Source organism: Nerophis ophidion, linkage group LG09, assembly GCF_033978795.1.
Source record: "Nerophis ophidion isolate RoL-2023_Sa linkage group LG09, RoL_Noph_v1.0, whole genome shotgun sequence".
In the NCBI taxonomy this organism is placed as follows: Eukaryota; Metazoa; Chordata; class Actinopteri; order Syngnathiformes; family Syngnathidae; genus Nerophis; species Nerophis ophidion.
The window spans coordinates 14,202,766-14,219,346 of NC_084619.1; the positions used below are offsets into that span (position 1 = coordinate 14,202,766).

Genomic DNA, 16,581 nt, shown 5'->3' on the forward strand with positions numbered 1-16,581 from the left:
CTTCTTCCTCGATGTCGCTTCTAAACAACTCTGCCAACTCCAAAGGTATGCGCCGTCTTCTTGTCGTTTTCTGCTGCATATTTCACTACGTCCAGCTTGTAACCTGCAGTACATGATTTCCCTTTCGGTGACATTTTTTTCAGCACTTCTCAGTTTTTATAAGTTACCGCAAACGATGAAATGATCCATTTTAATAGCTACGGCAGTAGCATATAGCACTTAGCATTCCATGACCCACAATGCACTTCTGCCATGACCCTCCCCCGCCGAATTCTTATTGGTTCGCGTGTGTGTGACGATTGCTGACATTTTCTTCGTCTCTCCCGCGAATGAGATAAATAATGTTATTTGATATTTTACGGTAATGTGTTAATAATTTCACACATAAGTCGCTCCGGAGTATATGTCGCACCCCCGGCCAAACTTTGAAAAAAACTGTGACTTATAGTCCGAAAAATACAGTATTTAAATACATAAAATAAATGGGTCGTACTTGTATAGCGCTTTTCTACCTTCAAGGTACTCAAAGCGCTTTGACACTACTTCCATATTTACCCATTCACACACACATTCACACACTGATAGAGGGAGCTGCCTGCAAGGCGCCAACCAGCACCCATCAGGAGCAAGGGTGAAGTGTCTTGCTCACGACACAACGGACGTGACGAGGTTGGTACTAGGTGGGATTTGAACCAGGGACCCTCGGGTTGCGCACGGCCACTCTCCCACGCTTATTTACATTGTAGATTGTCAATGAAGGCAACACAACTATGAATGAACACATGTGGAGTTATGTACTTTACAAAAAAGGTGAAATAACTGAAAATATGTTTTGTATTCTAGTTTCTCCAAAATAGCACATACAAACAGCAAAACTGTTGACTAAGGAACATATTTAATTAAATCTAGTTTTTGAGCCATTTCTAAACAACTTGAACGTGTCCTCACACTGCCACATTCTAGAGCAGGGGTGGGCATTACGTCGATCGCGAGCTACCGGTCGATCGCGGAGGGTGTGTCAGTCGATCACAAGCCAGGCATTTAAAATAGACATAAAAATGAGCAATCATCAATCTTCACCAAGACTTCACTTTCGTCAGTTGTTTGACATTCTCGGCACCCGAGGATCTTGTGAGATGACGCTGGCTGCTGCGAGCTCATTATTAAGAAAAAAATCCCGAACAGGACGGACGGAGAGAAACACATTTTATTTCAACAGACCTGCTGTCAAAACTCTAAAGACCGACTGCACAGTTCCTGTCTTCACCATAAAAGACCTGTTTCATCCTGCCTGTGCTAACAAAATAAGAGTCTCAGAAAGCTAGCAAGCTACGGAGTTTGATGCCAATGTATTTCCCCCCCGCCCTCAGCGACCGCTCCCTCTCCTCGCTCGCCCACACACTCACTGACGTCACTCACCTGCTGTCAACACATTAAAAGGGCAACACACACATATTCTACTCTCATAACAAATTGTTTGAAAACGAGTATGCAAGTTGGACAAATGAGATGCAAAATCCAACCACTTTCATGTGGTATTGGACAGAAAGGAGGACTTTTTTTCTCCTCCATTTGAAAATGCGGACGTTATCAGCACCACTGTCTGATTCCAATAATCAGAATCAAATACAAGAACTTATATTCTTCTCTTCATGAAAGAAATGAATCTATGTGTGTTAAACATGCTTGTATTATCAATAAACACCATAAACTTGTTAACAAAAGTGTCTCTTTCATAAATAAATAAATATAAATTAAAAATATGAATGAGGTAGATCTCCTCGACTTGGTCAATTGAAAAGTAGCTCGCCTGCAGAAAAAGTGTGAGCACCCCTGTTCTGGAGGATGTTTAGGCAAACAAAAGTGCACCAACGAAGCAAGGACGTCGGATGCCTTAGTAGGTTGATGGAAGTTACCTCGTGCTTTAATCTGTGCTAAGAGACGCTATTCCTGTTTGTTTCATTTGTTGTGGTTGTCAGCTACCGGCCCTCGACCTAACCTCTGCCCTGACGCTCGCCTGTTCCGCTGCTCCCTGCCGACGTGCACTCATTAAGAGCCAAGTAGAACATCTGTGTTGGACAGGCACAATGACTTCAGCCTTCCGGCCAACGACTCAAAGGAGATTCAGCGATACGAGGAGCAGCGACTGCACATTTTCGTCCACCGGATGCTTCCATTGTACTTTCTTTGTGCTCAACTCCGGCCTTATTCTTTATTCTGGCCTGCAGGTTCTCACAAAGCACCGGTGTAGACAAAACTAACCTTCATTCTGAAAGCTACAAAGCCCTTTAAAACTATTCCCGATAGGCCTCCGCTAATGGATGTCTTTTAGTCTGATTCACACTGAAGTAACCGCAAGATAATGTGGGAAGTGACTCTGCAGTTGGAGCCAAAAATAATCAATTAAGGAAGCCATCAAAATACCACCAGACCAGACCTCAATAAAGTCAAGGTTATGTATTATTATTTCTTATTTACTATGCCAGTGAGTTATGTAATCGTCTGTTAGTTAATTAGTTAAGCACCATAACTGAAAAAGTTATGGGTAAATTTTGATTAAACTTTCAGGAAATGTCGTAAATTAGTTCGGAACATGGTGCTGGCTGTCCTGAATCGGGACCAAGGATGGACCGCTCGCCTGTGTATCGGTTGGGGACATCCCTGCGCTGCTGATTCGCCTCCGCTTGTGGTGGTTTTCTGCTGGCTCCACTGTGGACGGGACTATCTCTGCTGCGTTGGATCCACTTTGGACTGGACTCTAACGGTTATGTTGGATCCACTATGGATAGAACTTTCACAGTATCATGTTAGACCCGCTCGACATCCATTGCTTTTGGTCCCCTAGAGGCGGGGGGGGGGGGGTTAACCCACATATGCGGTCCTCTCCAAGGTTTCTCATAGTCATCATTGTCACCGACGTCCCACTGGGTGTGAGTTTTCCTTGCCCTTATGTGGGCTCTACCGAGGATGTCGTGGTTTGTGTTGTGGTTTGTACGGCCCTTTGAAACACTATTGATTTAGGGCTATATAAATAATCATTGATTGATTGATTGATAATTACATTTTGGGCACTGTTGCAAAGTCAACTTATTGTAAGCGACTTCTGCCTTTTTTTTCTTTCTTAAGTCACTAACTAAATTATGTGGGTTAGTTATTTTTTTTTTGTGCTTGTTCTTGAACATGTGGTTGCTTATTTGAGCTTGCTTTTCTCGCCCCACAATAAAGCAAAACGCAGGTGCGCCAGTAAGCTTGTCCTAAGAATTTTCGCCCCAAGTCGACTTGGTACGCCCCCAAATACACCCCTGAAAATTAATGATGCATATGCAACTATGTCAGACATTATCGGTGCTGTGCAATACGGGAACAAAATGCAAAACATAACTGTTTAGCTTTTGTCTGAACAGCTTTAGCGATTTTTGAAATGACAAAAATAAAAACGCAACCCACTATCATGTTTTCTGGGACTGTTCTGCCATAAAGGATTATTAGAAAGAGATACATCAAGCTCTACAGGATTTTTTTCAAATGTGAAAAACTCGTTGTAAAGTAAGACTTTGTTTTTCGGACATGTACCTCAGGATTGGCTGAAAAGGGATAAACACTTAATGAATATCATACTAGCGGCCTGTAAAAAGACCATTACCAGGAAATTGATAGCCCCGGAGAGCCCAACTTTAAAGCAATGGATGAAAATCACAATGGACATAAATAAAATGGAGCTAACTGCTTTTATTAATTAGAAATTGGAGAAACTTACTTCATACTGGGAAAACTGGGTCAATTATGTCACACCCAAAAAGCCTGATTTTATTTTCTCAAATTAGTTATTGTACTGTTTAAAAAAAATAAAAAAATGCTCCCTTTATGTCTGTATATAAATATTGTTTAAAAATAATTTTTAATCTGTTTGTTTTATTTTATTGTGTTCTTACTATTATTATTATTATTGATTAATATAATGATGATGTGAATACATGTTGGGATTGGAACAAAACTCAATGTAACAAGTAAAAGCCGTGTTTCTTCTTTAAAAAAGCAAATGTAAAAACTACTCTGAAAAGTAAAATTTGTCCAAAACATTATTTAAAGGCCTACTGAAACCCACTACTACCGACCACGCAGTCTGATAGTTTATATATCAATGATGAAATGTTAACATTGCAACACATGCCAATATGGTCTTTTTAGTTTACTAAATTGCAATTTTAAAATTCCCGCAGAGTTTCTTGTTGAAAACGTTGCGGAATGATGACGCGTGCGTGTGACGTCTCGGGTTGGAGGGGACATATTAGCCCAGCACCACTTGCAGCTAAAAGTCGTTTCTTTTCATCGCGCAATTACACAGTATTCTGGACATCTGTGTTGCTGAATCTTTTGCAATTTGTTCAATTAATAATGGAGAAGACAAAGTAGAAAGATGGAGGTGGGAAGCTTTAGCCTTTAGCCACACAAACACACGGTGATTCCTTGTTTAAAATTCCCGGAGGTGAAAACTTTACTATGGATCAGAGCGGTCACGCAAACATGGATCCTGACCGAATATCAACCAGCAGGTTTCGGTGAGAAAATTGTGGTAAAAAGTTGCCTCTTGCCAGAGATCAGCGGAGCTTGCGCCGTCCATGCAGCTGCCGTGACTTCCCTCAGACACTCAACACACCCGTGGACACACCCCTCCGACTATCAGGTACTATTTAACTCACTAAAACACTAGCACATAATAGCATAATAGAAAGATAAGGGATTTCCCAGAATTATCCTAGTAAATGTGTCTAAAAACATCTGAATCGCTCACAATGCAATCGCCTTTTTTTTTAAACTTTATTTTTTTCTAGTCCTTCGCTATCAATATCCTCAGCCACAAATCTTTCATCCTCGCTCAAATTAATGCGGGAATTGTCGTTTTCTTGGTCCGAATAGCTCTTTTTGTTGGGGGCTCCCATTGTAAACAATGTGAGGAGCCTTCACAAGGGTGATGGCATCGTCTGCTATTTCCGGTAAAGGCAAGGCTTTTTTATTAGCGACCAAAAGTTGCGAACTTTATTGTCGATGTACTCTACTAAATCCTTTCAGCAAAAATATGGCAATATCGCGAAATGCTCAAGTATGACACAGAATGGACCTGCTATCCCCGTTTAAATAAGAAAATCTCATTTCAGTAGGCATTGAAAAGTACAATCCATCCATCCATTTTCTACCGCTTATTCCCTTTGGGGTCACGGGGGGCTCTGGCGCCTATCTCAGCTACAATCGGGCGAAAGGCGGGTAAACCCTGGTTGAAAAGTACAATTTGTCCAAAAAAATGACTTAAGTAAATGTAACGAGTAAATGTAGCGCGTTACTACCACCTCTGCATATAACAAACCTAAACCAAATATAACCACGATATTCAATATCCTGCAGCGATTAGTGGGCTCCATTACCTAGCCACTTGTTTCCTCATAATAACCAAAATCAACATTACCCTTTTTCAAACGACGCAACTGCATCACAGTGAAAGTGGTCAAAAAAGCTGCGTTACCAGCTGTGCGATCCACGCACACACACACTTCATTAAAAGATACCTTGCAGGGTTTTGGACAACTCGTCACATGAGTGATGAATATGGGGCATCATTTTGTTTGAATTGGGCACATGCAGGGGTGCATTTCCAAGCTGCAGGCTGGCACAGGAGATGCAACAATAAGCCTGGAGGAAAACAGCAAGTGAGCCAATACACAGTTGGGCTACATTTGCTTGGGTTTTTATGGCCAGATTTGACCCAAACACTCCACAAAGAGAACACAGTTGGATTGGTTTAAATCTTGTAGTTTTGCAATTCTTAGAAGTTGATACAATTGTACAAGATTATATGACTAAAAAATATACAGTATACTATAGGTCGGGGTTATTCAACTTAATATTTTGGGGGGCTCATTTTCAGAAAACTAAGGATTAGTCTTTCTTTCATATATTCCAGAGAACCAGCGTCCTCTGCAGTAGACATTTGATGTCGGTCTGTTTAGTTTGTCATAGTTACATCCATCCATTTTCTACCGCTTATTCCCTTTCGGGGTGGCGGGGAGCGCTGGCGCCTATCTCAGCTACAATCGGGCGGAAGGCAGGGTACACTCTGGACAAGTCGCCACCTCATCGCAGGGCCAACACAGATAGACAGACAACATTCACACTCACATTCACACACTAGGGCCAATTTAGTGTTGCCAATCAACCTATCCCCAGGTGCATGTCTTTGGAAGTGGGAGGAAGCCAGAGTACCCGGAGGGAACCCACGCATTCACGGGGAGAACATGCAAACTCCACACAGAAAGATCACGAGCCTGGATTTGAACCCAGGACTGCAGGAACTTCCATGAAGCCCAGTCATAGTTAGTCTTCTGTAATTTAAAAACATTTTGTATAAGAGTTAGTCAAAGATCATATTTATAAAAGCACTGTAGTGTTTTTAAGAATCCACTGCAAAAATGTCTCATAAGTTTTTATTTTATTTTAACTGAACTTGTTGAATAACCCTAATCCAAAAAGTGCAACCTTGGGCAACACTGGTTCAATTAGATGTTGAACAAATGACTACTGACTGCATTTGAGTGTAAAAAGGTTATGGCAACACGTTTGTTACATAAATGACATTACGAAAAAAAAATGGTACCGTATTTTTCGGATTACAAATCGCACTTTTTTTCCTAGTTTGGTACGACTTAAACCATATTTTTCAGAGTATAAATTGCTCCGGATTATAAATCGCACCTGCCGGAAATGCATAATAAAGAAAGAAAAAACCATATATAAGTCGCACTGGAGTATAAGTCGCATTTTTTGTGGAAATGTATCTGATAAAACCCAACACCAAGAATAGACATTTGAATGGAAATGTAAAATAAATAAAGAATAGTGAACAGGCTGAATAAGTGTACGTTATATGACGCATAAATAACCAACTGAGAAGGTGCCTGGTATGTTAACGTAACATATTATGGTAAGAGTCATTCAAATAACTATAACACATAGAACATGCTGTACGTTTACCAAACAATCTTTCACTGTCTAATTGCTAAATCCGATGAAATCTTATACGTCTAATCTCTTAAGTGAATTAGCTAAATAATACAATTTTATATTTTCCGGTAATGTGTTAATAATTTCACACATAAGTCGCTCCTGACAATAAGTCGCACCCCGGCCAAAATATGAAAAAAACTGCGACTTATAGTTCGAAAAATACGGTACTCCGGAGCGACTTATGTGTGAAATTGTTAACACGTTACCGTAAAATATCAAAATATATTATTCATCTCATTCACGAAAGAGACTAGAAGTATATCAGGAATTGTCACAACCGAAAACATCTTGTCCGGATTCAGAAAGGCTGAAATAATTGGAACTGCAACTGAGGATGACTCTGACGTAAGCAATGTACTGATAGAAGAGGAAGCGGCGCATTGTCTACCTTTGGAGTTGGCAGAATTGTTTAGAAGCGACACCGAGGAAGATTTTATTGGATTTATCCATTAGGAGTGACAGATTGTTTGGTAAACATATAGCATATTCTGTTTGTTATAGTTATTTGAATGACTCTTACCATAATATGTTACGGAAACATACCAGGCACCTTCTCAGTTGGTTATTTATGCGTCATATAATGTACACTTATTCAGCCTCTAGTTCACTATTCTTGATTTATTTTGAATTGCCTTTCAAATGTCTATTCTTGGTGCTGGATTTTATCAAATAAATTTCCCCCTTAAATGCGACTTATGCTATAGTGCGACTTATATGTTTTTTTTTCCTTCTTTATTATGCATTTGCGGCCGGTGCGACTTATACTCCGGAGCGACTTATAGTCCGAAAAATATGGTTACTGCCAAAAAGGAGAGGACTAAAAGGGTTGCCTTGAAAAACGCCTCAATGTGTCAAAACGTGGGCTGTGATGGTTGTTTTCCCGGAAGGCAAAGGAAAGTTGGAGCGGGTAAGGCGTCTTTATTTTAACACTAATAAAAGGAATAAACAAAAGGCGCGCACAAGGGCGGAAGTACAAAACTTGGCTATAAAAACAAAAACTAGCGCAAAGGCAGAACTATGGACAAAAAACAAAACTCGATAACTGACAAAAAAACAAACTTACGTGGCATGGGGAGGAGGGAAACTCTGGACAGTATGAGTAACAGGCACGGCATGGCATGAAGTAAGTAAAGGTATAGAGGGTGATAGATGGTGGTAGAAGGTAGTAGATGGTGATGTTGCCAGGGTGAAGAACAGAAACAGACCAGCTTAAATAGCAGTGACATGATCAGTGAAAACAGGTGTGCGAGTGCAAAACGTGAGACAGGTGCGTGACAGTTGAAAACTAATAGGTAGTCCCATTCTTTATATTCATGTACATTCCTGGTGTCTCATTCCGTAAAAAAATATAAAATTGCATTCTGTTTTTTAAAGGCGGTCTGTCATAACGTTTTTAGCATTCGATCTGACATCATTGCGAGGTTTTGCATTAGTATTCCGAAAAATAGATATACCGTCCCCCAGAGACTTTTTTTTTTCTCTAAATTTGGCCCCCAGTCAAAATAATTGCCCAGGCCTGTTACAAACCCTTCAGACACAATAGAAACATGTACTGTAGATAATCTATGTGATACAGATCTGAGTTTGTTCCTTGCCTGTGGGGATGTTCATGTTTTTCTACTGTAATGATTGTTATGATCATTGAAGTGCTCAGTTTTGTAAGGGGGTGAAGTTAGGACTTATTTTCTTTTAGGACGTTTCTCTCACATTTCACAATTTGTCCTTGCACCAAGCACACTGTCATTCTTTATTTGGTGCATGTTTGATGTGATTGATACAAAAAAAAGTTTTTTCCTCTTAAGCAAGTAAGTGCTTTGTTTTAGATTTTTGAGATGTGAGTTACCATTCAATGTGATATAATAAACACAGATAGATTTTAAAAGAATGACAAAATACTGAAGCTGTGAGCTGCCTTTGTAAACATTGCATTTAATAAATTGACTATAGGCAGAGGGGTTAGTGCATCTGCCTCACAATACGAAGTTCCTGCAGTCCTGGGTTCAAATCCAGGCTCTGGATCTTTCTGTGTGGAGTTTGCATGTTCTCCCCGTGAATGCGTGGGTTCCCTCCGGGTACTCCGGCTTCCTCCCACTTCCAAAGACATGCACCTGGGGATAGGTTGATTGGCAACACTAAATTGGCCCTAGTGTGTGAATGTGAGTGTGAATGCTGTCTGTCTATCTGTGTTGGCCCTGCGATGAGGTGGCGACTTGTCCAGGGTGTACCCCGCCTTCCGCCCGATTGTAGCTGAGATAGGCGCCAGTGCCCCCCGCGAAAAGGGAATAAGCGGTAGAAAATGGATGGATGGAAATTGACTATAGTGCAGTTTTTCAGTCCCCCTGTGAACATTTTTTTTAATTCAAGCACCCCCTAATCAGAGCAAAGCATTTTTGGTTGAAAAAAGGAGATAAAGAAGTAAAATACATACAGCACTATGTCATCAGTTTCTCATTTATTACATTGTATAACAGTGCAAAATATTGCTCATTTGTAGTGGTCTTTCTTGAACTATTTGGAAAAAAAGATATAAAAATAACTAAAAACTTGTTGAAAAATAAACAAGTGATTCAATTATAAATAAATATTTCTACACATAGAAGTAATCATAAACTTAAAGTGCCCTCTTTGGGGATTGTAATAGAGATCCACCTGGATTCATGAACTTAATTCTAAACATTTCTTCGCAAAAAAATAAATCTTTAACATCAATATTTATGGAACATGTCCACAAAAAATCTAGCTTTCAACACTGAATATTGCATTGTTGCATTTCTTTTCACAGTTTATGAACTTACTTACATATTTTTCTTGAAGTATTATTCAATTAATATATTTATAAAGGATTTTTGAACTGTTGCTATTTTTAGAATATTTTTAAAAAATCTCACGTACCCCTTGGCATACCTTCAAGTACCCCCAGGGATACACGTACCCCCATTTGAGAACCACTGGACTAGTGTGATACTGTGCAATCAACACATTTCATTTGAGGTCATATTAAACTTAATGTGTTTACTAAATTCATCCAATAAACCACGATAACTTTAAAAATTTGGGGTCATTTCGAGTGCAGTTCCTTGTTTCCAATTCTAATATCACAATGGTTCGCAATCCCACACACTTTCTATAAACACTAAAATCAAAAAAAGGAGAATCTGAATGTGAAGCCATGAGTTGTTGAGTAGTAGCTGTGTACATAGGATGGATTTATGTTGAATAATAATGGGACTAGTGAGTCATCATGCTTGTCTGAAGTGAAAACGAGCAAGCCCACGCAAAGCTCTTGGTGTAATGTATGCAGCAAGGTCCTCATTTCCTATTCCTCTCCAAGGAAGCCTTCTGAAACCAACCAAGCCACTCTATTTATATCTGGAAACATCTCTCCCACTTTGCTGTGATACAGTCATTAGGCACCGTGCAACACACACACACCTATAGCAATAGTGATAGAGTGTATCTGAGCAGTCAAACATTTGCACATCCTGAAGGATCATCTATCTTAAACTTATCATGGGGTCTCCACATCAAGATGTTCTGGTAAAACTTTATTTTCGATGCAGATTTCTCCACAATTCTGGGCTGTTTAGCAGTCAGTGATCAGGTTACTGCAGTAATTCTCAAACTTTTTTCACCAAGTAACACCTCAGAAAAAAAAAAGTTTTTTTTGTGTTGTTTGCACACATAAGGAAAGATAAAAAAAAAAAAAAAGAACATTATACAACGTATAGCAAAAAAATGGTGCAGGACAGGTTAAGAAGAACCCTAAGGCAACGGTGACAAACCTACGGTTTTATCTGGCCTGCGTGATGAATTTGCCAAATATTAAAATGAGCTGCTTTTTTTTTTTTTTTAACGGATTAAACTGCTGTTCTAAATGTGTCCACTGGATGTCACAATAGCAATTATGTTAGGCAAGCAAGGTTTATACCAGGGCCAAGCAAGAGGTATACAATAATGGGTGACTGTGGCTCCTCCTCCTCGACCCACATGAAACCTAAAATCTGCCGTTTTTTGTCTTCTGCTTCGAACATATCATTTGGCACCAGCGTTGCCCCAAAATGTCTCTGTCAAACGCGAGAAAAGAGAATTTAACCCTTTTGAATAGTTTTTACCTATGTTTCTTACAGTTTGTTGAGTTAACAATGGATTTATACGTGGACATGACATAGGAGGTATTTGATACCTAGAAGAGTTTACATGTTGTGTTTTTTGTTCAATCCCAGAAAGACTTTGACTTAAAGTTGAATCCTGGCTTTGTAGATACACTGACATGAAGTCTATGCTCATTTTTTTTTCTCAAACTGCACCAATTGTCTCAGAATTTTCAACAAACCGGAAGTGTTTTGTCCAGGAGTATCCGTGATTTGTACATTTTCAGACTGTGCTTGTTCTACTTTTGGCCAAAGTGAAACAAAGAAAACAACCTGGAGTTGTCTTTATTTTTAAGTTATCATGCCATGATTTTACCCTTCCTGCCCACTTTGGGGGGGGGGGTTGCCCATTTCTGAGGTCCTCTCCAAGGTTTCTCATAGTCAGCATTGTCACTGGCGTCCCACTGGATGTGAATTCTCCCTGCCCACTGGGTGTGAGTTTTCCTTGCCCTTTTGTGGGTTCTTCCGAGGATGTCGTAGTCGTAATGGTTTGTACAGTCCTTTGAGACATTTGTGATTTAGGGCTGTATAAATAAACATTGATTGATTGAAATTAGCCCCTGAGCTAAAATGAGTTTGACACCCCTGCCCTAAGGTCTTGTAAAAACACCTGCCCCAAAACATTCCAATTTACACAGCAACAAACAAAATAATAATAATAATAAAATATAATAGACAGACTGCAAACATAATAATAAATAATAGATTAGATATCGCGCTTTTCTATTATTAGATACTCAAAGCGCTCACAGAGAAGTGAGCTATCTTTCATTCACACCTGGTGGTGGTAAGCTACATTTGTAGCCACACAGCTGCCCTGGTGTAGACTGACTGAAGCGAGGCTACCAGTTTGCGACCACCACCAACTATCAATTATTCATCATTCATTCACCAGTGTGAGCGGCATCGGGGGCAAGGGTGAAGTGTCCTGCCCAAGGACACAACGGCAGCGATTTGGATGTCAAGAGGCGGGGAGCGAACCTGCAACCCTTAGGTTTTCTGGCACGGCCGCTCTACCCACTACGCAAGCGGTTCTCAACCTTTTTTCAGTGATGTACCCACTGTAAATATTTTTTTAATTCAAGTACCCCCTAATCAGAGCAATTCATTTTTGGTTGAAAAAAAGAGATAAAAAAGTAAAATACAGGACTACGTCATCAGTTTCTGATTTATTACATTGTATAACAGTGCAAAATATTGCTCATTTGTAGTGGTCTTTCTTGAACTATTTGGGAAAAAAACGATTAAAAAATAACTAAAAACGTGTTGAAAAATAAACAAGTAATTCAATTATAAATAAATATTTCTACACATAGAAGTAATCATCAACTTCAGTGCCCTCTTTGGGGATTGTAAAAGAGATCCATCTGGATTCATGAACTTAATTCTACACATTTCTTCACAAAAAAAGAAATCTTTAACATCAATATTTATGGAACAACACTGAATATTGCATTGTTGCATTTCTTTTTCACAGTTTATGAACTTACATTCATATTTTGTTCAAGTATTATTCAATGCATATATTTCTAAAGGATTTTTGAATTGTTGCTATTTTTAGAATATTTAAAAAAAATCTCACGTACCACTTGGCATACCTTCAAGTACCCCCAAGGGTACGCATACCCCCATTTGAGAACCACTGGTCTACATCAACAATGTGATTTGCCAGAGTAGATGAACAGTAAAAAAAAAAAAAAAAAATATATATATATATATATATATATATATATATATATATATATATATATATATATGTGTGTGTGTGTCAATTTTAATCATGTTTTATGATTGGACATTCTTTACAATAATCACAAAGTTCAGTGTGTTATCTGTGACCAGATTTTTTATTGAACTTGTGACGTCTCGCTGCCCTCAGGCTGTAGTTTGGGCAACCCTGTACTACACTGTCTAAAAATAGAAACTTCAATGTGGGGATGAAGAGAGGATGTGCGCACTCACCATCTGGGCATGTGCAGTAAGGCGTTCCATCGGAGCGTGTCGAACAGGTGGAGTTGTGCAGGCAGGGGTTGTAGATGGGGTCACATGGGTCATAAGGCTGGTTGCACAAGGGGCCACTCAGAAAGGGGGGGCAGGTGCAGAAGAATTCCCCGGGTACATGGGACTCCTGACACTGACCTCCATTTAGACAAGGCCTGGATTCACAGTCTCTCAATTTCTCAGCACAATCCACACCTGTCCAGCCCGGGGAGCACAAACACCTTGGGTATACGGAAAAAAAAAAAATGTAAGTGTTGATACTGGATAAAAAAAATAAAAAATAAAAAAACACATTTAACGATTATACTTATTGTATTGGCCTTGCCAAGGTTTCCCAGATTTTTTATTTTTTTCCCAGTTTCTCAAAAAGACAACTTTAACTACACATAAAGCTATAAACAAAACCACGGCTTTACGACCCTTTCTAATCCAATAAATTAATTTAGCAATAACAACTTAACAATACATCAAAACATATTGTCATGGCAATTAAAAAAACAATTTAACTTAATAATGTATGCAGTACTAAAGAAGTATAAATAACAGAAAAATGGCCACCAAATCCATAATGCCCAACACCAAAGTACGGTAGCACAGTAGGCCCAAGTATCCATCAAACACCACCAAAATGACCAACCCCAAATTGCAGTAGCACAGTAAGTCCAAGAATCCATCAAACAACAAATAATTAATTTAACTTAATACATGCAGAACTACAGAAATGCAAATACCACAAATGGCTACCACACACATGTTCAATCCGTTCATCCATTTATCCATTTTTTTTTTTAGCTTACCCAAAAACAGGTCGCGGGCCTGGCTGCCAAAGCAGAGAAAGCTAAACCTCCCTCTCTCAGGCTACTTTGTCCAGCTCAAGATCTAAAGGCGTTCCCAGGCCAGTGGAAAGACGTAGGGCCTAATCTACTAAAGGTTTACATGTTACGACGCACGAGAAGTCTGCTTCTCCCTCCTCTGCAGGAGCACCTAGAGGCTCCTCGGAAATGCCCACGAAGCTACAAGCCAGCAGACGATCGGCAATCTACACACCTGGCTGAGGGCAAGCTGCTTAAAAGGACCAGTGGACCCAGAGATCCTTGCGGGAACTTAGTTTCTCTATGGTGAACTGTAAGCGACAAGCTTCATACTCTCTCCTTGTTTCCTCTCTGTGGCTTGACTTATCCCCTGTCTTCTCCCGTATGCCCGCAGTGTTTTCCTTCCGTTGCCTTGATTTCCAGCTGTGCGTCTCGCTTCCTTGGATTTCCCCCCTTAGATCTCGACTGCCTTACCGGATCTCGACCCCCTCGCATGGACCCGGACTCTGACAATTCTCTCTCACTCGGATCACCTGCCTGTCCAACGGACTTCCGTGTTCCTTCGCTCTCATCAACACTTGGTAACATACTTCAGCTATCTACACACAGTCTTACACCACACACTCTTGTATTTTGGTCACATACGCCATTCTATAGTAGTATTGTTTATTAGTATATATATATATTGACTATATATATAATAAATTATTGAAGATTACCGCACTCTGGTGTCTGTTGCCGTCATCTCTCCTCAGCAAACAAGACATTGTGTGTACTAAAACCCGTGCAAACTTAATAGCACACGCAAATCTGATTTGTTAAGCACGGACACAGAGGGTTGTGTCTCTTAAAAAGGGAATATATTATTCAAAACCAACTTTTCTCACCTGATGATACTTGTTTTGTGTATTTGGGATCCCCATAATTCCCGTAAATTTGAAATCAAACAATTTAGGCATGGCAGACATACAGTATCCATAAAGCAAACTTCAAATCTTTCTCAAAACAAGCCTTGTGGAATTTGAGGAATTAGTGATATAGATTGTTTTAGTTACGACATACATGGTAGAGGTTTAACCCAAGAGTTTTCTTTTGTTCAAGAAAGACCACTACAAATGAGCAATGTTTTGCTCTGTTATACAATTTAATAAATCAGAAACTGATGACATAGTGCTGTATTTTACTTCTTTATCTCTTTTTTTCAACCAAAAATGCTTTGCTCTGGTTAGGCGGTACTTGAATTTAACAAATGTTCACAGGGGATACATCACTGAAAAAAGGTTGAGAACCACTGGATTAAAAAAAAAATGCATTTAATGTGTTTTTATTGTCTGCTGGCATTTTTAATGGCGTTCATTATTTTCATGTCTATGAAAAGAACCTTGCAGTCTGCATTTTCTACCATTTACTACTATAAAACAGTGGAGAATAAAACATGGGAGGCACTCCTTAGGTTTGTGGCACCAATTTGAGGAGATTGAACTCAAAGATGAATTGTGTTGTTTTAAGTATAGGTCACTATTTGAGGGGATAGGACCGCTAGATAATTTGAATTAGAAACCTTTGTGAAATAACGCGACACTGATTAACGATTACACTGATTCGTAATGATAATAACGATACAAAAAGTTTGGTTTCTTCTCAGCCTTCTCACAAACTAGTGCACAGCTGTTCGTAGGTTTCTCCAAGTTATATCCTTCTACATTCATGGTACTCAGAGGGCTTTTGCAAAGCCACTGGGGATCTAACCTACAACCTTCTAGCTGAGAGGCATCCGAAAATCGCACCTGATCCAAGCCGCCCCAATAACGAGACTGTGGAGGACCCATAGATGCCGTATGGGCCAGAGCTACTAAGATCCTAATAACAAATGCTAAATAGTGTGTGCCAACTACATAAATGCATGAAATATTAGTGAGCATGCTGCATGTGATCTACTAAGACTGTATGTATAATTCATAAAAAGTGCAGTAGTGGTGCACACTGCCCTATTTAAAGAAGAATTTTGCATGTACTATGCAACTGTCACCATGGAGACACTCATTTCCCACCAAATCTACGTTATCATTAGGGATGTATATTGTTAAGATTTTATTGATACCCTTATCAAGACCGGTATTTATCGGGATTCTTATTGGTACTAAATGTAATTTGTGTTAATAAAGATGTGAAAAAATACAAACCCTGTTTCCATATGAGTTGGGAAATTGTGTTAGATGTAAATATAAATGGAATACAATGATTTGCAAATCATTTTCAACCCATATTCAGTTGAATATGCTACAAAGACAACATATTTGATGTCCAAACTGATAAACATTTTTTTTTTGTTGCAAATAATCATTAACTTTAGAATTTGATGCCAGCAACACGTGACAAAGTAGTTGGGAAAGGGCATGTTCACCACTGTGTTACATCACCTTTTCTTTTAACAACACTCAAAAAACATTTGGGAACTGAGGAAACTAATTGTTGAAGCTTTGAAAGTGGAATTCTTTCCCATTCTTGTTTTATGTAGAGCTTTAGTCGTTCAACAGTCCGGGGTCTCCGCTGTCGTATTT

At 39.3% G+C, this 16,581-nt stretch overlaps 1 protein-coding gene across 2 annotated transcripts in view; it reads right to left on the reverse strand.

The window, feature by feature from the left end:
* eys (eyes shut homolog) overlaps positions 1 to 16,581 on the reverse strand; it is a 722,499-nt gene that overhangs the window by 395,514 nt on the left and 310,404 nt on the right. For both annotated transcript variants that reach the window (XM_061910381.1, XM_061910382.1), the window contains exon 24: positions 13,170 to 13,429. In XM_061910381.1, the coding sequence (XP_061766365.1) occupies positions 13,170 to 13,429 (260 nt within the window). The remainder of the gene's footprint in view (positions 1 to 13,169; positions 13,430 to 16,581) is intronic.